The 23,486-nt window shown below is 42.6% G+C and overlaps 1 protein-coding gene across 23 annotated transcripts in view; it reads left to right on the top strand.

Moving 5' to 3' along the window:
* Positions 1-23,486, top strand: part of CFAP221 (cilia and flagella associated protein 221) — a 114,038-nt gene that overhangs the window by 54,211 nt on the left and 36,341 nt on the right. For 12 of the 23 annotated variants that reach the window (XM_074008863.1, XM_065525381.2, XM_074008860.1 and 9 more), the window contains 7 exons: positions 940-1,099; positions 4,378-4,498; positions 4,582-4,693; positions 4,887-4,995; positions 8,056-8,143; positions 11,200-11,289; positions 15,016-15,114. In XM_074008863.1, the coding sequence (XP_073864964.1) occupies positions 940-1,099; positions 4,378-4,498; positions 4,582-4,693; positions 4,887-4,995; positions 8,056-8,143; positions 11,200-11,289; positions 15,016-15,114 (779 nt within the window). Of the gene's footprint in view, positions 1-939; positions 1,100-4,377; positions 4,499-4,581; positions 4,694-4,886; positions 4,996-8,055; positions 8,144-11,199; positions 11,290-15,015; positions 15,115-17,388; positions 17,574-23,486 lie in introns of those variants that run through there. The other 11 variants (XM_074008864.1, XM_074008867.1, XM_045366958.3 and 8 more) reach the window with 4 other exon arrangements.

Below are 23,486 nucleotides of genomic sequence, written 5' to 3'. Positions count from 1 at the left end.
TGGTGTGATATTTGACTCTGGGGAGAATAGCAGTCCATCCTAAAGATTTGAAAAGAAAGAATCAAATTATACAAAAAAAGAAGTAAATTGTTTGGACACAAACTTGTATGTGTGTTCCTAGCTTTTCCTGTTGCTTATAGCATTAATATTGACATCTGGTAATTTGCTGACAGATGATAGTTCTGGGAGTTCATGTCTGAATCACTAATGCAGATTGATATGTATATATTTGTAGAAGTGATGCAATCAAATAATTATTGTAAAGGATGAATGTAGTAATTAATAAATAAGATCAATGTAAACATGCAGAAGTTGATTCACACGTATTTAATGAAAAAGCTACATAAGGATAATGGAAATACTGTACTTGTGCTTAGCATGGGAAGAATGTCCAGTTGGCCCTTGAACAGCATAGGTTTGAACTGCATGGGCCCACTTATATTCAGATTTTTTTTCAATAAAAGTTAAACTGAGTGTGTCTGCCTCTTCTTCCACCTCTTCTCCCTCTACCACCCTTGAGACAGCAAGATCAATCCCTCCTCTCCCTCCTCCTCAGCCTATTCAACATGAAGACAAAGAAAATGAAGACCTTCGTGATGATCCACTTCCACTTAAGGAACAACAAATATATTTTCTCTTCCTGATCATTTCCATAATAACATGTTCTTTTTTCTGGTTTATAGTAAATAATACGTATAACATATATAATGTGTGTTAATTGACTGCTTATGTTATCATTAAGGCTTCTGGTCAACGGTAGACTAGTAGTTAAGTGTTTGGGAAGCCAACAGTTATGTGTGGATTTTCAACTGTGTGGGGAGTCAGCGCCCCAACCTCCGCGTTGTCGGAGAGTCAGCTGTATTCGTGTGTGTGTCAGCCTCTGTGACTGGACTTGGCAAGAAGAAAGGGTATCACATTTTCTCATTTCTTTCCTCTCAGGAATAATTCCGGCTAATGGGAAGATGACTGTGACTATTAAGTTTACACCCTTTCAGTATGGGACTGCACAAATAAAAATGCAGTTATGGATTTCACAATTCAACTCTCAACCGTACGAATGTGTCTTCACCGGAACATGCTATCCCAACGTGGCCTTACCGTATGGCATCTTTGCAGTGTTTTTGTTTATTCTTAACCCTTTCTCGAAAATCCAAGTCTTCCTTTCTTCCATTCTGTCTTTCTTGTAAAAGAATGTCCTCAAAAATGTATTTAAAATGATGAGCCAACATAAAATATACTTTAAAACATAACAAATGTAGAACATATCTATGTTAGTTCCTGGAGTTGCTTCTGACAAGAAGGGAAGAAACAAGAAAAAGGGATTTTTGAGGGACACGTTTTTTCACTGATTACTACTGATGCACTGTTTGAATTGTTTACCATATGCATGTCTTATTGCCTATTCAAAAATTTGTCCAATAGGGCTGGAACAACATAAGTGTTTTTAGGGTTTCCATATAGCATTTCAATTAACTGAGTCCCTGATGTTTGCAGTGCCTATTGCAAAGCTCAGTGGGAAATGGCCCACAACCTCAAGAGACCAAAATAAGTCATATTACAAGTGATTTCACATGAGGCAGAGACAGAAATGTCTGAAAAATAGAAATGTTTGAAAAACACAGGAGATTTTTCAAAGCACCATCAGACTAGTGAAGATGTGAAGTGGGATTAAGTTGTACTTCATAACAAATCCTTTCCGAACTTCCATTTCCATTTGAATATGAGCTTGTACTTTTACATCTCAGTACCTCTGGTTAACATCATGATTTTTTCTTATACCCATGATTTTTATAAAAATTAAAAGTTGCTGGGCGTGGTGACTCACACCTGTAATCCCAGCACTTTGGGAGGCTGAGGCAGGCGGATCACCTGAGGTCAGGCTTTCAAGACCAGCCTGGCCAACATGGTGAAACCCTGTCTCTACTAAAAATGCAAAAATTACCTGGGCGTGGCCACGTGTCTGTAATCCCAGCTACTTGGGAGGCTGAAGCAGGAGAATTGCTTGAACGCGGGAGGCAGAGATTGCAGTGAGCTGAGATCACGCCACTGCACTCCAGCCTGTGTGCCAGAGTGAGACATCGTCTCAAAAAAAAAGTTGTCACAGTGTAAATACTAATCTTAGAAGATTCTGACAATTATTTTGAAAATGATGGGGAAATATCTTGCTTTTCCTCTTCTTTGCACATGGATACTCATCACATATTAACATCGTTAAGCATATTACAAGTGGAGTAGCAACCTTATACCAAAATATGAACTCACTCCATGATATCTTAGATATTTATGTCATGATTTTCTTCCTAAAAATTCAAAGCAGCCTAAGTCAACTGTAGGGTATTAGTGTGGCCTGCTGAACCCAAATTTTGCAAATAACCGTCATTAAAATAAAATCACTCAGGCAACAAACAAGTAGAACTGAACAAAGATTTTAAAACTGCTGATTTTTCTGGTGGCAAATAACCAGGTGAGCAAAATGGTGTTTGCCACTTCACATCAGGTGCTACAATACTCAAATGACTTTCTTAAAGACATCATATGAGTGCGATTTTTATTTGTATTTCCTTCCATAGCTGTGTTTTTACATGCACAACAGCACTGTATGACAGAAGCACCATGCAAAGGCAGGCTCACGCTATTTCTAAATTACTATGTTAGTATCTTATTTAGTATCCTCTTGACATTTTCAAGGACTATGTCTTAAGATCTGCTTGTCTGTCCGAACTGCAAATAATATTATAACATATAAATTCTACCATGAAGGGAAAAAAAACTAGCTGTAGTTTCTGAACAGGAAAAAATACTGGCTGTAGTGTTCTCTGAAATTTTCATAGATTGCTTTCTTCACTTCATTATAGAGTGTGTGATAGACTTACTCATGTCTAAATTTGGCACTGCCAAATTCCACATGTAACTGATTTATCATTTTCTTAGACCTCTTCATTTCCATCATCAACGTTGAGGATACTGTTTAGGAGGCTGCTTTTTAACATCCCCAGATTTAGTTGCTCCCCAGTATTTAACAGCAGAAGTGGTGTCAAGGCTCCACTGAGATGGGGATGCCGAACCTCAGTTCACTACCTGGCTAAGCACCTCACCCTGCACATCAGAGCATGTTGGTGGGTGTGAGTCTCACCAAGAACAGGTTCTCCTATGCCCTGGGTTGTGCATGCTCTTACATGAGAGACGTTAAATTTGAGGTTGCTAACATAAGTTCCATACAGTGCAACCAGGCCTGTTCAGTGGGTGCTCAGCAAATACACATTAACCGTCAGAGTGAGTGAATGTTCACCTATTTTTATCTTATTTTTGTACAGTCACGGAAGACAAGTGTTTATCCTATAAAACAAGTGTTCACACGTGGATGCTTAAAGAAATGCTTCGCCTAAACTATTATGCCAAATTGGTACTGAACAAATAAATTTAAAAATGATTATTTTCAAAATCATAACTTTGTCTTGTGTTGCGGAAAAATATAACTATTAAGATAAAAATAATTTCTAAAAAAAGAAAAAAAGAAATGCTTCATAGGTAGCGTTTCTGAATAGAACACAGTTCTACTGCATCTCATAATAGATAACCTGAATAGCTTCTGCAGGCTATTAGCTGCACTGTCTCTAACTACCCATGTCCAAAGTCAGTTTCTAATTACAGAAAAGAACCCAAACATTAATCTGAATCTCTTTTTGAAATATCTTGCTACAAACAATTGCATAATCATTCTTTTACTAGGAAGATAAATCAAGGTAAGATTTTTTTTTAATGTAATAAATCTAGCTATTGAAAACCAACAGGCTGGAAATAGATTATGCTAGACCTTGAGAGCATTTTTCAGCATGTCACATTTTCAGTCAGTATGTTCTGTAAGAATGTAAGGCAATGCAACCCCAGCACTTTGGGAGGCAGAGGTGGGCGGATCACAAGGTCAAGAGATGGAGACCATCCTGGCCAACATGGTGAAACCCCGTCTCTACTAAAAATACAAAAATTAGCTGGGCGTGGTGGTGCACGCCTGTAGTCCCAGGCACTTGAGAGGCTGAGGCAGGAGAATCGCTTGAACTCGGGAGGGAGAGGTTGCAGAGAGCTGCGATCGTGCCACTGCACTCCAGCCTGATGACAGAGTGAGACTCTGTCTCAGAAAAAAAAAAAAAAGATTGTAAGGCAAAACAACCATTGGTGGGCTCTTTTGATATCTCTGATTATACTCTAATACACTAACATCACATTTATTTTAGTAGACCACTGTTGAGGCACACGTTTATTTTCAGTTTAGATATAATAAGGGACTTCAGGTTGTGGTGGTATCAAAAGGAACATACAAAATTAGGAACCTTGAGTTAATGACTTATTTACTAATTTAACATTTGTTTAAACCTATAGATTAGAAGAGTTTGAAAGGTTCAATACTCTTTCTAAGAAAGTAAACCTTCCTCCAGAAAAAGCAATGATGCATATAAATTTTCACCGACCACCAGCGAAGCTGCAGCCTCAGAAGGTGAAGGTACGGTGGGCCTTGCCCTCAGTGTGATGAAAGGGTGACAGAATGGCAGAGTAATTGATTTCCCTATTGATTTGGTCTCTTAGGAAATTGAGTACCAGAACCTCAGATTTCCAGTAGATTTATCGAATCCATTTGCCGTGGCAACTGTTTTAAACCAAGAACCAGGAAAATTGAAGATTAAAGAATTAAGAGAAGGTAACCAGTTGATTGGCCATAAAGCAGCCCCTGAGCCGAATGTGAAAGAGTTACTGCTTGTCATACTGATTACCTATGAAAAACAAAATTCGGTTAGATTGCTGTTATGCCTCGCCATTAGAAATGTGTTTTTCTCTCTGCACATGACTTTAATCTGATTACTGGTATAAACATTGTCTGCTCCTGCCTTCAGTTTTGGACCAGGGCACTGAAATTTCAAAAACGAGACAGATGAAGGAGGCACTCTTTGAACAGAAAGTCAGACAGGACATTCACGATGAGATGGAAAATCATCTTAAGTGGTAAATATTGAGCAATTATTTGTATCAAGTGACAGTACAGTTGTTTTTAGATGATGATCTTTTATAAATGAGAGACAGTAAAATGTAATAACGTTTTAGGTACTTTGGAGAATTTAATGATTGTTTCTCTGCCAGTGGTCCTTCCACTTCAGTAGGAAGTTTCTATTAGGAATAAATATATGTGACCAGACCATGCTGTTTCCTAAATGTGACCAGTGGCAGGACCGGAGTGAATTGTGGGAGATGCTCCCTGCTCCTTCTGGCCACTCTGCTGGCACCCCTCAGCCCAGGACAGATCTGGGTGCCTTGGGCACCCCAAATCACACTCCCGTCATCCTCTACCTCAACCAGGAGTCCCTGTGCCTTGGGCTGTGTGCCCCAGATGCCTTCTGGGTAGCCCAGTGGGGTGAGGCTCTGGGGGGTTCCTAATGGAGGTTTTAAAACTGAGATGTGAGAATTCTTGTGCTTCTGTGCCCAAATTAGAAACTTTTTCACGACTTTTTTTTAACCAGATCAGACCAAGCATATGCATGTGTACAGATTTAGCTGAAAAGTAAACTTTTTTTTTTTTTTTTTGAGAAAGGGTGTCACTCTGTCACCCTGGCTGGAGTGCAGTGTCACATCATGGCTGGCTGCACCCCCAGCCTCCCAGCCTAAAGTGAACTTCCCACTTCAGCCTCCCAAGTAGCTGGGAGCACAGATGCGCACCACCACGCCCAGTTAATGTTTTTTTTCTGTTTTTTTTTTTAGAGATAGGGTCTCACTATGTTGCCCAGGTGAGACCCGATCCCCTGGGCTCAAGTATCCTCCTGCTTGACCTCCCAAAGTGCTGAGATTACAGGTCTGAGCCACTATGCCTGACCTAGAGTAAACTGGGCTGAAAAAGAGACTCTTGGAGAGTGTCATTGAGAGGCTGCCTTCTCCATGACCCAGCCTCCACCCCTCCTGACACATGAGAACGTGACCTCACCTGAAGCCCTCTGAAGGTGCCCACTGGGCTAGTCCCCTGTCTCTGGGGAAATGGCCCTTGTTTCCAACAGAAATCCCTTCTGCCTCGGCTTACGTCTATAGTTACGGTTCTGCCTCAGTTAATGGGAAGTACCCCAAGGAACTGAAAATTTTATGTTTATAAACACCTTTTCCCTATTATGAAAAACAGGTAGGTCATCATGGTAGGAAACCTGAAAACATGTTTTTTTACATGTAGAGAAGAAAAAAAAATCACGGTGATGTCACCACTCAGCAGTGACCAGTGACCACTGTCAATACTGGGGTTTTTGTTCTTTCTATGTGTCTCTGTATCAGACCTGAAGTCACATCCCAGATCCCATTCTGAATGCTGTGTTGTTCCTTTAATATTTTTCCCAACTTTTTATGTTGAAAGATCTTAAACCCACATATACTTGACCTCGGCTCACTAATTGTTCACATTAGGACACATATACTCCCCTCACTCCACACGCATGCACACACATATCTGCATGCACATTTTCCCCCGAGCCATTTGCAAATAAATTGCAGAAGTCAGGAAGCTTCACGCCAAAATACCTCAGCATGTAGCTCCTAAGAACACAGACATTCTTCAACATTATTGTAATCACTTCCAAGAGATTTCACACTGATACAATAATATTATTGAATAATCAGTCTATAGGCAAATTTAGCCAGTTGTCCCAAAATGTACTTTATACCTAGTCTTTTAAAAAATATTTATTTTAAATTTTATATAAATAAAATAGAGACAGGGTTTTGCCATGTTGCCCAGGCTGGTCTTGAACTGCTGCCCTCAAGCACTCCACCAGCCCGGGCCTCCAAAGTGCTGGGATTACAAGTGTGAGCCACCACACCCGGCCTATACCTGGTTTGTTTTTGTTTTGTTTTTGGAGAGAGGTATCCAGGGTCCAGTCAAAGATCATACCATTTGTATTTAGCTTTCATGTCCCTTTAGTCTCCTCTAACCTAAAGCAGTTCTCTAGAATATCTCTCTACCTCCACTTTAAAAATCATAAATATTATTTATTTAAGACATGTGTTAGGTTTTGTGATGAATACAATGCATATTAGTATCTTTAAATTGTGATAAAATTCATCATTTTAATCAGTTTAAAGTTTATTGTGCCTAGGTTTTTAGTAAATCCACAATGTTGCATGACCATCAGCACTACCCACTTCCAGAACATAGGCATCACTAGAAAAAGAAACCTCATACCCATTATCAGTCACTCCCCACTCCCCACTCCCCGAAGCCGCTGGCAACCACAATCTGCTTTCAGTCTCTATGGATTTGCCCACTCTGGACATCTCATATAAAGGGAATCTTTTGTGACTGGCTTCTTCCACTTAACATGTTTTTAAGATTCATCCACATCATAGCATGTGTTAGTACTGCATTCCTTTTTATGGCTGAATCATATCTCATTGAATGGATATGCAACATTTTGCTTATTCATTCATCAGTTACTGGACATTTCAGTAGTTTCCACTTTTTGAGTATTATGAATAATGCTGCTGTGAACATTTATATGCACTTTTTTATGTGACCATATCTTTTCAGTTCTCTTAGGTATGTACCTAGGAGTGGAATTGCCAGGTCATATGGTAACTCTATGTTTAACTTTTTGTGGCGCCACCAAACTGTTTTCCATGGTGGCTGAACCATTTTACATTCCCACCAGCAACATATGAGGGTTATGGTTTCTCCACTTGCTCACCAATACCTGTTATTTTCCATTATTATCATCATCATCATAGCCATCCCAGTGGGTGTAAAGGGGTGTATTGTTGTGGCTTTGATTTGTATTTCCCTAATGATTTAGAAGGTTGAGCATCTAGATGTTGCTACTCATAAATATTTAAGATAAGCTTCACTTTGTAGAACACATTATTCGTCTTAGTTTTGCTGCTGAAGCCTCTATAACTTCTGTATCCCATGTGTCTCCTCCAGCAGCTCAGCGTTCCTTTTCAGTTTTGGAATATAGTGAAATATTCCATCCTAAAGTTGACTCTGGTATTCTGATGGGTTGTGGACACCGTTGTTATTTTTTTTTTTTTTCTCCCCAGGCAGGTGCACCTTGGTAAAGATCCTATGTCTTTTAAACTTAAAAAAGAGCTTACTGAGGAGTGGCAAAGAGCATGCGCCAAATATAAGGTCAGAGTTATTGCTAATTTGCTATCATTTGTTTCACTAGATGTTTTTAAATTCCTACTATCTGCAAGGTGCCAGGTGTAGGAAAACCCACAGTTAAGTTGGGAGTGGGAAAGGCTGATGACAAGTAAATTGTCAACCATAAATCAAGACTGGCTATAAGTGTCACCAGGGACCTATAGTAAGTATTGTGGGGATGCAGAAGCCAGAGAGGAGAGAACACCCATCTGATTGGGATGCTTCCTGGAAGACCTTGTATAATTTTTTGAAAAGTAGTAAAGAGGACAAAGGCATTCACATGAAGGAAATGACTCAAATTCGAGTGGGAGTTTTGAGTCGGGGTCCCCTGTCCCATGATCTGCAAAGCGTGAAGACAAAAGAGACCCAAAGTTGGTAACCAGGACCCACATCAGAGACAGATGCAAATGATAGTCCCAAGTCAGAGACCCTCAAAGGGGCCGAGCAGAAAAGGGAAACTGGTCTGAGGGCACCACACCTGAGGTTCCAAGGTAGCACCTGTAGGTTCAGGGATGGGAACTGGGGACTGTGCAGCACCCATGGCCTCACCATGCTTTGAAGATGGTTGTTACCTACACAGCAGCTGCAGAGAACACTGAGGACAAGTCCACAGTGGCTAAAACACAAGATACACATGGGCCAGAGGAGACAGGAGTCGGCTGGGGCTCTGTGTCTGAATTTAATTGGTAGGACTTGCAGAACGATCACATATTATATGAATTGGCTCAGGTTGGACATAACAAAGTACCACCGACTGGGTGGCTTAAAACAACAAAAATTTATTTTCTCATAGTTCTGGAGGCTAGAAGTCCAAAAGCAAGTTCTCAGCACGTTTGATTCCTTCTGAGAGCCATGAGTGAAGGATCCGTTCCGGATCTCTCTCCTTGGCTTATCGGTGGCCACCTTCTCCTCATACCTTCGTGTGGTCCTCTGTGTCTGTGTGCTAATCTCTCATATAAGGACAGCAGTCATACTGGATTAAGACCCACTCTAACAGCCCCATTTTAACTCGGTCACTTCTTTAAAGACTCCATTTCTAAATACCATCACATGCTGAGTTCTGGGGGTTAAGGCTTCAACATAGGAATTTCGAAGGGACACAATTCAACCCATAACACAGATTTTTGAGCCGGGGAATGCGAGATTCAGGTAGACTGACTTGGCAGCAGTGGCTGGAAGGGATTGGGGAAAAACATTTCTTGTCAGATATGAATATGTTTCACATAGAGAATGTACTTTTCTTTCTAGAGTTGGAGTCCAACTAGATATTTAAATAAATTTGTCTTATTTTTCTTCATTTTTCATAAGACAAAACAATATAAAATCATTACATTGGTAAATCTTTGCATTTAGAAAAATCACATATAAGATGTGCATTTAAATTTAGTTCCACGTGTTCAGATTCTTTGCATGCTCTCTTAAAAACAAAACATCAAGTATTTTCACTCAACCCCACAGTGGAATGCTGTTTTCTAACCTTTTTAAAGGTGAAGTGGGCACAGACATGCCCAGATCAGTCACTGTGGGCATTGAGACTGTGGCTGCGGGCAGTATCAGCCAAGGAGCAGTCCCATCTTAAGCATGGCTCGTGGGGCAAGGAGGATGAGCAGGCAGCCCAGACACCTTGGACTATGGGAGATCAAGTGTCTCAGGGACCCCATTCTGTGTGTCCAGGGGATTTCATCTGACAGCTGAGTCCTGGCAGGTGACCCAGTGGCATGGAACTCCTGGAGGAGTTCCACCCCAGGCACATGGTGGAAACCAAGAGGAGCAATGGTGGGGGAAGGAAGGAGCTGGCCTCAGAGTGGGATGGCACAGCCCTCAAGGATGATGAGCTTTTACTCATCATCATCAAATCAGCAGTGTCTTAGTAAAGATATAATAAATCTCCCTTGTCATTATTCTAGCTAATGATCTATTTGCCAGTCCCTTCTTTAAATTGCCTATTTTATTTTACTCTTAATGCTGGTGGGGATCTGGGTCTCGCCATGAAATTTGTACTTTGAACTTAATGTGCTCAGTCTCAAACTCAAATTCCTAGTATGTGCCAATCAGAGCTAGGCAGCTTACCACCCTGGTGACAATAGCATGCCTCTCTTATTTCTGAATAGGGTGTTAATGTGATGATCAGAATAGATTTTTTCCAAATAAATCCTTTAAAATTTTTATAAACAGTTTACTTAAGAGCCAAGCTGGTTTTTGAAGTTACCCAACAAACAATTAATAGAACACACAGATAGGCAAAAACTAACACCATCTGCGGAGTACGCAGTCCCCTTTCCCACCTGGGCAGACACATATAGACACTGACCCCAGCCCAGCCAGCCTACCCCAGGAGTCACTGTTAGCTCCTGAGAATAAGAAAAAGGGCCCAGACGCCATCAGGGAAGCAGGCAGGTAAGGGAAGGAGAGCAGCCTGGGATCACTCACCTCCGGGGAACCGCAGGTCACTTTCCAGCCCGGGAAGACCTGTCAGCTTCCACCACCCAGGAGAAGGGAGGAATCCCCACATGCCTGCCTTAAAACCTGACGCCAGGATAATCAACTTGAGCTTAAAACTTTACTGGGACGTTAAATGTCTTTTTAATGAAATTTGTATACTCCCATAGTTACAGTTTCCTAAAATTCTTTCTATGAATGTTAAGCGTCTTGGAAATGATTTCCAAAGACACTCTCTGTTAGTTATAAAAAGAAGGTATCTACTCGGGAGGCTGAGGCAGGAGAATGGCATGAACCCGGGAGGCAGAGCCTGCAGGAACCAAGTTTGCACCACTGCACTCCAGCCTAGCATAGGTGACCAAGTGAGACTCTGTCAAAAAAAAAAAAAAAAAGAAGGTATCGAGTCTGTGCTTCGATCAGAGCTCCCTATGTTTAAACAGCGTAGTCATACTGATCTTTTTTGCCTACTTGTGTTTCACCATTTCTAATGGGAACGTCATGGGTGGATTTGGTCAATTGCTTAATGGGTTTCTACAAGTTTTAAAGACAAAGTTTTGTGCATTTATATTCAACTTAAATTATTTTGATGATTAAAAACCCAGCTAGATAGAGGAGATCCTATTTTGGATGAGGAATTTCAGCGACTTAAAACAGAAGTTAGCCAAAAACGGGTCATTCGCAACCAAGAAGAGGTGGGTAACTTTCCTTTATCTAGAATCTGATTATTGGCAGCTCTTTAAATGCTTATTTTTTAAAATGCTAAACGATTTTATAGAAATCCTTTACCAAGAGATATTTAATACTTTTTAATTTGCATAAATTTTCAGAATGTTCCCATATTTTTGCAAGTAAAGCATCAAAACTTGTAATTCATGTTTCTCTTGAAATGAACAGCATTATATACTTTGGCCACTCCTTTTCATCCCTCTACTTTCTTGTTTTGGGTCTCCTTTTTTGTTTTCCTTCATTCTCTAAACCCCTGTCCACAGGTCGTCAAGGTGGATCCCTGGGCCTCTGTTCATTATCCCCCTTCCCTTGGTAGAAAGGATACAGAATCGGAAGTCAGAAGCCAGAGTTCTAATTATAACTCTATGACAGATTTGGGACCTTGGCAAGCCTCTTGGCTGTGGTGCCTTACTGTTCTCAAATGTAAAATGAGCACTGTGGCCCCATCCACCTGATTATCTCTGTCTTGTAATATTAGTTCATTTTCACATTGCTATGAAGAAATACCCAAGGCTTGATAATTTATAAAGGAAAAAGGTTTAATTGACTCACAGTTCTGAATGGCTTGAGAGGTCTAGGAAACTTACAATCATGGCAGAAGACGAAGCAAACACTTCCTTCTTTTCATGGTGGCAGGAATGAGAAGAATGAAAACCAAGCCAACGGGGAAGCCCCTTATAAAACCATCAGATCCTGTGAAAACTAAGTCACTAACATGAGAACAGGATGGGGGAAACTGCCCCCATGATTCAGTTATCTCCACCTGATCCCTCCTATGACGTGGGGATTATGGGAACTACAATTCAAGATCAGATTTAGGTGGGGACACAGCCAAACCATATCATTCTACCCCTGGCCCCTCCCAAATCTCATGTCCTCACAATTTAAAACAGAATCATGCCCTTCCAACAGTCCCCCAAAGTCTTCACTTATTCCAGCATTAACTCAAAAGTGTCGGTCCAAAGTCCCATCTGAGACAAGGCAAGTCCCTTCCACCTATGAGCCTGTAAAATCAAAAGCAAGTTAGTTACTTCCTAGATACAATGGGAGTACAGGCATTGAGTAAATATACCCATTCCAAATGGGAGAAGTTGGCCAAAACAAAGGGGCTACAGGCCCCATGCAATTCAGAAATTCAATAGGGCGGTCATTAAACCTTAAAGATCCAAAATGATCTCCTTTGACTCCATGTCTCACATCCACATCATGCTGATGCAAGAGGTGGGCTCCCATAGCATTGGACTGCTTTGCTCCTGTGGCTTTGCAGGGTACAGCCTACCTCCCAGCTGCTTTCACAGGCTGGCATGGAGTGTCTGTGGCTTTTCCAGGCGCACAGTGCAAACTGTCGGTGGATCTAGCATTCTGGGGTCTGGAGGATGGCAGCCCTCTTCTCACAGCTCCACTAGGCAGTGCCCCGGTGGGGACTCCGTGTGGGGGCTCCAACCCTACATTTCCCTTTGTACTGCTCTAGCAGAGGTTCTCCATGAGGGCTCCACTCCTGCAACAAACTTCTGCCTGCACATACAGGTGTTTCCATACATCCTCTGAAATCCAGGCAGTTTCCCAAACCTTATTTCTGGACTTCTGTGCACCCACAGGCTCAATGCCATGTGGAAGCTGCCAAGGCTTGAGGCTTTCACCCTCTGCAGCCATGGCCTGAGCTGTACCTTGGCCCCTTTTAGCTATGACTGGGACACAGGGCACTGAGTCCCAAGACTGCACAAAGCAGCAAGGTCCCAGGCCCAGCCCACTAAACCATTTTTCCCTCCTAGTCTCCAGACCTGTGATGAGAGGGGCTGCCATGAAAACCTCTGACATGTCCTGGAGACATTTTCCCCACTGTCTTAGTGATTAACATTTGGCACCTTGTTACGTATGCAAATTTCTGCAGCTGGCTTGAATTTCTTCTCAGAAAATGGGTTTTTCTTTTCTATTACATCATCAGGCTGCAAATTTTCCAAACTTTTATGCTCTGCTTCCCTTTTAAGCATAAGTTCAATTCCAAACCATATCTTTGCGAATACGTAAAACTGAATGCTTTTGACAGCCCCCAAGTCACCTCTTGAACACTTTGCTCTTGAGAAATTACTTCTGCCAGATACCCTAAATCATCTCTCTCAAGTTCAAAGTTCCATGGATCTCTAGGGCAGGGGCAAAATGCCCCCAGTCTCTTTGCTAAGACAAAGCAAGAGTCATCTTCATTCCAGTTCCCAATGAGTTCCTCATCTCCACCTGACACCACCTCGGCCTGGACTTCATTGTCCACATTACTATCAGCATTTTGGTCAAAGCCATTCAACAAGTCTCTAGGAAGCTCCAAATTCTCTCACATTTTCCTTCTTCTTCTGAGCCCTGCAAACTGTTCCAATCTCTGCCTGTTACCCGGTTCCAAAGTTGCTTCCACATTTTCGAGTATCTTTGTAGTAGCACACCACTCCTGGTACCAATTTACTGTGTTAATTCGTTTTCACTCTGCTCTGAAGAAATACCTGAGGTTGGGTAAATTGTAAAGGTAAGACATTTAATTGACTCACAGTTCCACATGGCTGGGGAGGCCTCAGGAAACTTACAATCATAGCAGAAGGGGACACAAACACATCCTTCACATGGCTGCAGGAGTGAGACGAATGAGAACCAAGCAAAGGGAGAAGCCCCTTACAAAAACCATCAGATCTCTTGAGAACTAACTCACTATCATGAGAACAGGATGGGGAAAACTGCCCCCATGATTCAATTATCTCTACCTGGTCCCTCCCACAACACATGGGGATTATGAGAACTACGATTCAAGATGAGATTTGGGTGGGGACACAGCCAAACCATATCACTGGTTAAAAGTCTAACTTCTAATTTTAACAAGGATAAAATTCTAATCTCCCACCTCCATCATTCTCACTTTTCTTTGCTGGTTTTGCCATATCTGAATTATTTTTACCTCATTTCTCCCTATCCTCCTCGTCACTAGATTTATTCTGGCCACAAAGTCTTGCCAGTAGCTCTTCCATGGGCCCTACCAGAGGTCCAACCTTTGGGTGTCCCCCATGACTAATCCAATTCACTTTTATGTCTGTATAACTGATCATCTTCCCTCTCCTCTGCAGCTCATGGCATATGCCAAAGTAAGACTGATTCCCTTCTGACGTCTCTTTTTATATCATTTCCTTATTCAAGAATCTACAGTGCCTCAGGCTCTGGCCAGCCTCACTATACCCTCAGGCACTCTTTCCTCCTTATTCATTTACTAACTTAGACACACTGGTGCCAGGACATGCAGGCATATGTGGGACAATACATGTGTCAGCGCTGGACATGCAGGGCTGGGTGAAGTAGTCCTTCTTCCCAGCCAGGGGATCTCACAGCCCACACCTTTCAATTCTGGATGCACTGTCAGCACCACCACATGGGACTGGTGACTTTATTCTTCCTCAAAGTCACGTGTGTTTGCTTGAGCGTTCCTAACTAGACTGTAAGTTTCTTAAAACGCTAATCTTGTCTTCCACTTTTGGCCCCCAACTCAAGAAGTATTCCTTATAATGGTGTGTACACTGAAAGTGCTTAATAAATAAATGCTCACTAAGCAATACAACAAATAACAACTTGATTTGGGATCAAACTCTAAAATGTTTCTATTAAATGTTTATGACAGGAGTTAAAAGTTAAATGTAAGATGTGCCTGTATTTTATATTCACAGAAAATCAAGGAATTTCATCCTACTTTTGATCCACTCATTAATAACACTTGGCTCAGCAGGTCCAGGGCACAAAAACGGTTTCAACAAGTAGCACGCAAGGTAAGTCTCAGCATCAGCTGGAAATGTTGATTTGTTTCTTCATCAGCATAAGGAAATCAAGCAATCGTGGTTTGATAACATCTTTATTGAGATATAATTTACATACCGTAAAATTCACCCTTGTAAAATGTATAAGTTAGTCATTTTTAGTATATTTATAGAGCTGGGCAGCCATCACCCCTATCTAATTTTAGAACATTTTTATCACCTCAAAAGGAAACTTTGTGCCCATTTTCAGTCACTCTTCACTCCCTGCTCCCCACAGCCCCTGGCAACCAGTAATCTACTTTCTGTCTCTACGGATTTGCCTTTTCTGGACATTTCGTATAAATGGAATCATACAATATGCAGCCTTTTTAAAAAATCACCTTACAAATTTATAATTGACACTAATAGTTGTACATATATATGGGACACAGTGTAATGTTTCTTTTTTTTTTTTTTTTTTTTGAGACGGAGTCTCGCTCTGTCGCCCAGGCTGGAGTGCAGTGGCGCGATCTCGGCTCACTGCAAGCTCCGCCTCCCGGCTTCACGCCATTCTCCTGCCTCAGCCTCCCGAGTAGCTGGGACTACAGGCGCCCACAACCGCGCCCGGCTAATTTTTTTTTTTTGTATTTTTAGTAGAGACGGGGTTTCACCGTGGTCTCGATCTCCTGACCTTGTGATCCGCCCGCCTCGGCCTCCCAAAGCGCTGGGATTACAGGCGTGAGCCACCGCGCCCGGCTAGGACACAGTGTAATGTTTCAATGCATGTATACATTGTATAAGGATCAAATCAAGATAATTACCGTATCCATAACTTTAAACATTCAATACATGGCTTTTGGTAACTGCTTCTTTCATATAACTTATTTCCTAGGCTTGTACATGTTTTAGCATGTATCAATACTTCATTCTTTCTATGGCTGAATAATATTCCATTGTATGAATAGACCACATTTTCTTTATCCATTCATCAGTTGATGAAAGTTTCAGTTGTTTTCACCTTTTGGCTATTATGAGTAACAATGGGATATTGATTAGTTACTTCTAGGGAGAACAATAGAGAATGTCTGAGGGATCGTGCCTCTAGCATCCAGGCTTAATATGTGCCTTTCAGAGGTTTCATCTCCCTTCTGTGGCTTCCTAACCTTCATGCTGGTCCTCCAGTGGCTTCCTGTTGTCAGGATAAAACGAAGACTTCTGAGCCTCACATGCTAGTAAAGAGTATCATGTGACCCTGGCCTGCCCACAGCCACACCCCTCTAGCAGCCGCTGTCCTCTCATTGTCCCAGTCTGGTCTGCCACACACGGTACTCATTCCCTGCTACCACCCTGTGAATCTGCTCTCAGTTCTGACTGTAGTGCCTCCCCAGCTCTGCTCCACGGGACTGCACCTGTCCTTTGGGCCAGGCTGAGTCCACTTTTCCTACAAGAGGCTGTCCTTGTCCACTTTAATATTTAGGGGTCTCCTCAGTGCTGTGTGCTTCTTGTGCTGCTGTAAATCTCTCATCTCTGTCACTTGTGTGTGGCTTCCCTGGTGGGCAGGGCCACACTTGAAGCCAGACAGAGCAGTGGATAAAGCCCAGGCTATGGAGCAGACTGCCTGCACTAACTCCTGGTGCTGCTTCCTTGCACCTTCTGATCCTGGACAAGTTACATAACCACTGTGCCTTAGTTTCCTCACCTGAACACTGAGGAGAATAATGAGACCTGTCTCAAAGGGTTGTTGTGAGGATCAAATGAATGAATGTGTATAAGGGACTTCAAATGTTTGTTACAGCTTGTCTTTCAGGCAGTCTTCTCAGCTTGGACTGGTGACAGTCTAGGTAGAGGGAGGCAGAGCTCACTGCCTTGGGGACCTACTCACAAGCCTCCAAGGCCCCATGACCCTCACCTATTTACTAGCCTCCAAGGCCCAAGAGCCTGTGTCCCTGGTGAGACTTTCCGTGGGTGGTCTCTGCATATGTGCAAGCAGAGGCCGCCACAACATGCTCAGGGCAGGGAACACACTGGTAAGAAGAGGCAGCACAAAGCTGTGCTCCCGGGGAAGAAAGCACAGCCATTAACAATAGGAAAACAACAGCAAGAGACTGGCCAGGCTGGCGTGTTGCTAATGGGACCACCTTGGTCCTTCCGCATCAAGCTCTCCAGCCTGAAAAAGGGTATCAGCAATGATGGGCTTTGTTCTGAGTGATGGCTCAGCCTGTTCCTCAAATGCCACCGCAAGCCCTGTCAGTTCTGTGTGCCAATGTGTCCGCAGCCTGACGCCTTGCCTCATTTCCTCAACTACAGCCACAGACCAGGCTCCCAGCATCTCTCGCCTAGACCGTGGCCACAGGTTCCCCTACGTCCAGTGCCACATGGCAGCCAGAGTTGTGTTTGCAAAGCTAAGAGATGACAGTGTCTCTCCCCTGCTGAAACCCTCCAAAGATGTTCTGTAACAGTTGAAATAAAATACACAATTTTTATCAAGGCTACCAGGTCACACTGGATTTCTCTGTCTTTTACACATGTCTCCTTTGTTCCGGCATCAGGACCTCTACACCGGCTGTCTCCTCTGCTCAGAACTCTCTTGCCAACATCTTTCCATTGTTGTCCTCTCACCATTCAAGCCTTGCATCAAATCTCACCTCTGCAGAGGCCTTCCCTCATTATCCTTGCATAAGTGGGCAGGCATCCCCCCTCCAGCCCCTCTAGTCGTGGCTTCAGACATTACCTTCTTATTTTCTCCAGGGTATTTATCTTGTTTTTTTCTCTTAGTATTTATTGTCATCCCACTTTGCCTCCTACATACACTTGGAATATCAGCTCCTTGTGGGTAGTACATTTATTGGCTCCTCACTGTATCTCCAGTGCCTTGCACAGGACAGGGCACTGAGTATCCACTTTATAATATTTGTTAAATAAAAGAACCATTTGGGCTGGCAATATGGCCAAATAGGAACAGCTCCTATCTGCAGTTCCCAGTGAGACCAATGCAGAAGACAGGTGATTTCTGCATTTCCAACTGAGGTACCCGGCCCATCTCATTGGGACTGTTTAGACAGTAGGTGCAGCCCATGGAGGGCAAGCCAAAGCAGGGTGGGGCATCACCTCACCCAGGAAATGCAAGGGGTTGGGGAACCCCTTCCTCTAGCCAAGGGAAGCCGTGAGGGACTGTGCCATGAGGAACGGTGCACTCCAGTCCAGATACTGCACTTTTCCCATGGTCTTCGCAACGCACAGACCAGGAGATTCTCTCGGGTGCCTATACCACCAGAGCCCTGGGTTTCAAGCACAAAACTGGGTGCCGTTTGGGCAGACACTAATCCAGCTGCAGGAGTTTTTTTTCATACCCCAGTGGCGCCTAGAACGCCAGTGAGACAGAACCATTCACTCCACTGGAAACGGGGCTGAAGCCAGGGAGCCAAGTGGTCTAGCTCAGTGAATCCCACCCCCATGGAGCCCAGCAAGCTAATCCACTGGCTTGAAATTCTCGCTGCCAGCACAGCAGTCTGAAGTCGACCTGGGATTCTCGAGTTTGGTGGGGGGAGGGGCCTCTGCCATTACTGAGGCTTGAGTAGGCGGTTTTCCCCTCACAGTGTAAACAAAGGTGCCAGGAAGTTCAAAATGGGCAGAGCCCACTGTAGCTCGGCAAAACCACAGTAGCCAGACTGCCTCTCTAGATTCCTCCTCTCTGGGCAGGGCATCTTTGAAAGAAAGGCAGCAGCCCCAGTCAGGGGCTTATAGATAAAACTCCCATTTCCCTGGGACAGAGCACCTGGGGAAAGGGGTGGCTTTGGCGCAGCTTCAGCGGACTTAAACATTCCTGCCTGCTGACTCTGAAGAGAGCAGCAAATCTCCCAGCACAGTGCTCAAGCTCTACTAAGGGACAGACTGCCTCCTCAAGTGGATCCCTGACCCCTGTGCCTCCTGACTGGGAGACACCTCCCAGCAGGGGTTGACAGACACCTCATACGGGAGAGCTCCAGCTGGCATCTGGCGGGTGCCCCTGTGGGATGAAGCTTCCAGAGGAAGGAACAGGCAGCAATCTTTGCTGTTCTGCAGCCTCTGCTGGTGATACCCAGGCAAACAGGGTCTGGAGTGGACCTGCAGCAAACTCCAGCAGACCTGCAGCAGAGGGGCCTGACTGTTAGAAGGAAAACTAACGAACAGAAAGGAATAGCGTCAACATCAACCAAAAGGATGTCCAAACAATAACCCCATCCAAAGGTCACCAGCATCCAAGACCAAAGATAGATAAATCCACGAAAATGAGGAAAAACCAGCGCAACAAGGCTGAAAATTCCAAAAACCAGAATGCCTCTTCTCCAAAGGATCACAACTCCTCGACAGCAAGGGAACAAAACAGGGTGGAGAATGAGTTTGACAAATTGACAGAATTAGGCCTAGAAGGTGGGTAATAACAAACTCCTCCAAGCTAAAGGAGCATGTACCAACCCAATGAAAGAAAGCTTAAGAACCTTGAAAAAAGGTTAGAGGAATTGCTAATTAGAATAACCAGTTTAGAAAAGAACATAAATAACCTAATAGAGCTGAAAAACATGGCACGAGAACTTCGTGAAGCATACACAAGCATCAAGAGCTGAATCAATCAAACAGAAGAAAGGATATCAGAGATTGAAGATCAACTTAATAAAATAACACGTGAAGACAAGATTACAGAAAAAAGAATGAAAAGGAATGAACAAAGCCCCCAAGAAATGTGGGACTACATGAAAAGAGTAAACCTATGTCTGATTGGTGTACCTGAAAGTGACAGGGAGAATGGAACCAAGTTGGAAAACACTTTTCAGGATATTATCCAGGAGACTTTCCCCACCTAGCAAGACAGGCCAATATTCAAATTCAGGAAATACAGAGAACACCACAAAGATACTCCTCGAGAAAAGCAACCCCAAGACACATAATCATCAGATTCACCAAAGTTGAAATGAAGGAAAAAATGTTAAGGGCAGCCAGAGAGAAAGGTCAGGTTACCCACAAAGGGAAACCCATCAGACTAACAGTGGATCTCTCGGCAGAAACCCCACAAGACAGAAGAGAGTGGGGGCCAATATTCAACATTCTAAAAGAAAAGCATTTTTAACCCACAATTTCATATCCAGCCAAACTAAGCTTCATAAGTGAAGGAGAAATAAAATCCTTTACAGACAAGCAAATGCTGAGAGATTTTGTCACCACCAGGCCAGCCTTACAAGAGCTCCTGAAGGAAGCACTAAATTTGGAAAGGAAAAACTGGTAACAGCCACTGCAAAAACATACCAAATTGTAAAGACCATCAACACTATGAAGAAACTGCATCAATTAATGGGCAAAACAACCAGCTAGCATCATAATGACAAGATCCAATTCACACATAACAATATTAACCTTAAATCTAAATGGGCTAAGTGCCCCAATCAAAAGATAGAGACTGGCAAATTGGATAGAGAGTCAAGATCCATCAGTGTGCTGTATTCAGGAGACCCATCTCACATGCAATGACACACATAGGCTCAAAATAAAGGGATGGAGGAATATTTACGAAGCAAATAGAAAGTTAAAAAAAAAAAAAAAAGCAGGGGTTGGCTGGGCATGGTGGCACGGTGGCTCATGCCTGTAATCCCAGCACATTGGGAGGTCAAGGCAGGTGGATTACCTGAGGTCGGGAGTTCGAGACCAGCCTGACCAGCATGAAGAAACCCCATCTCTTAAAAATTCAAAAATTAGCTGGGTGTGCTTGTGCATGCCTGTAATCCCAGCTACTCAGGAGGCTGAGGCAAGAAAATTGCTTGAACCCGGGAGGCAGAGATTGTGGTGAGCCGAGATCATGCCATTGCACTCCAGCCTGGGCAAGAAGAGTGAAACTCTGTCATAAAAAAAAAAAAAAAAAAAAAAGGCAAGGGTTGCAATCCTAGGCTCTGATAAAACAGACTTTAAACCAACAAAGATCAAAAAAGACAAAGAAGGGCATGGTAAAGCGATCAACACAACAAGAAGAGTTAACTGTCTTAAATATATATGCACTCAATACAGGAGCACCCAGATTCATATTCTCAGAGACCTACAAAGTGACTCAGACTCCCACACAATAATAGTGGGAGACTTTAACGCCCCACTTTCAATATTAGAAAGATCAACGGGACAGAAAATTAGCAAGGATATTCAGGACTTGACCTCAGCTCTGGACCATGTGGACCTAATAAACATCTACAGAACTCTCCACCCCAAATCAACAGAATACACGTTCTTCTCAGCACTACATCGCACTTATTCTAAAATTGGCCACATAATTGGGAATAAAACACTCCTCAGCAAATGCAAAAGAGTGGAAATCATGATAGTCTCTCAGACCACAGTGCAATCAAATTAGAACTCAGGATTAAGAAACTCACTGAAAACTGCACAACTACATGGAAACTGAACAACCTACTCCTGAATGACTACTAGGTAAATAACGAAATTAAGGCAGAAATAAATAAGTTATTTGAAACCAAAGAGAACAAAGACACAACATACCAAAATCTCTGGGACACAACTGAAGTGGTGTTTAGAGGGAAATTTATAGCACTAAATGCCCACAGGAGAAAGCAGGAAAAAACTGAAATCGACACCCTAACATCACAATTAGAAGAACTAGAGAAGCTAGCAGAAGACAAACAAACAACTAAGATTAGAGCAGAACTGAAGGAGATAGAGACACAAAAAACCCTTCAAAAAATCAATGAATCCAGAAACTGGTGTTTTGAAAAGGTTAACAAAATAGATAGACTGCTAGCCAAAGTAATAAAGAAGAAAAGAGAGAAGAATCAAATAGACACAATAAAAAATGATAAAGGGGATATTACCACTGATCCCACAGAAATACAAACTACCACCGGAAAATACTATAAACAACCCTATTCAAATAAACTAGAAAATCTAGAAGAAATGGATAAATTCCTGGACACATACACCCTCCCAAGACTAAACCTGGAGGAAGCCGAATCCCTGAATAGACCAATAACAAGTTCTGAAATCAAGACAGTAATAGCCTACCAACCAAAAAAAGCCCAGGACCAGACAGATTCACAGTCACACTTTACCAGAGTTACACAGAGGAGCTGGTACCATTCCTTCTGAAGCTATTCCAAATCACAGAAAAAGAAGGAATCCTCCCTAACTCATTTTATAAGGACAGCATCATCCTGATACCCAAAACCTGACAGAGACACAACAAAAAAAGAAAATTTCAGGCCAATATCCCTAATGAATATTGATTCAAAAATTCTCAATAAAATACTGGCAAGCCGAATCAAGGAGCACATCAAAAAGGTTATCCATCACGATCAAGTCAGCTTCATCCCTGGGATGCAAGGCTGGTTCAACATACTCAAGTCAATAAACATAATCCATCACATAAACAGAACCAATGACAAAAACCACATGATTATCTTAATAGATGCAGAAAAGGCCTTTGATAAAATTCAACACCCCTTCATGCTAAAAACTCTCAATAAACTAGGTATTGATGGAACATATCTCAAAATAATAAGAGCTATTTATGACAAACCTGCCAAGACCAGCTCAGTCAGGGAGACTCTAACCCAGCAGCACTAGAGGAATTAAAGACACATACACAGAAATATAGAGGTGTGAAGTGGGAAATCAGTGGTCTCACAGCCTTCAGAGCTGAGAGCCCCGAACAGAGATTTACCCACATATTTATTAACAGCAAACCAGTCATTAGCATTGTCTCTATAGATATTAAATTAACTAAAAGTATCCCTTATGGGAAATGAAGGGATGGGCCAAATTAAAGGAATAGATTGGGCTAGTTAACTGCAGCAGGAACATACCCTTAAGGCATAAATCGCTCATGCTGTTGTTTGTGGCTTAAGAATGGCTTTAAGCGGTTTTCCACTCTGGGCAAGCCAGGTGTTCCTTGCCCTCATTCCCGTAAACCCACAACCTTCAAGCTTGGGCATTAGGGCCATTATGAACATGTCACAGTGCTGCAGAGATTTTGTTTATGGCCAGTTTTGGGGCCAGTTTATGGCCAGATTTTGGGGGACTTGCTCCCAACACAAACCCACAGCCAATATCATATGGAACGGGCAAAACCTGGAAGCATTCTCTTTGAAAACTGGCACAAGAGAAGGATGCCCTCTCTCACCACTCCTATTCAACATAGCATTGGAAGTTCTGGCCAGGAAAATCATGCAAGAGAAAGAAGTAAAGGGTATTCAAATAGGAAGAGAGGAAGTCAAATTGTCTCTTTGCAGATGACATGATTTTATATTTAGAAAACCCCATTGTCTCAGCCCCAAATCTCCTTAAGCTGATAAGCAACTTCAGCAAAGTCTCAGGATACAAAATCAATGTGCAAAAATCACAAGCATTCCTATACACCAATAATAGACAAACAG

The sequence above is a fragment of the Macaca fascicularis genome, chromosome 12, assembly GCF_037993035.2.
Source record: "Macaca fascicularis isolate 582-1 chromosome 12, T2T-MFA8v1.1".
Lineage (NCBI taxonomy): Eukaryota > Metazoa > Chordata > Mammalia > Primates > Cercopithecidae > Macaca > Macaca fascicularis.
Note: the sequence above shows the minus strand (reverse complement) of the source record. Positions and strands in the feature narration are given on the sequence as shown.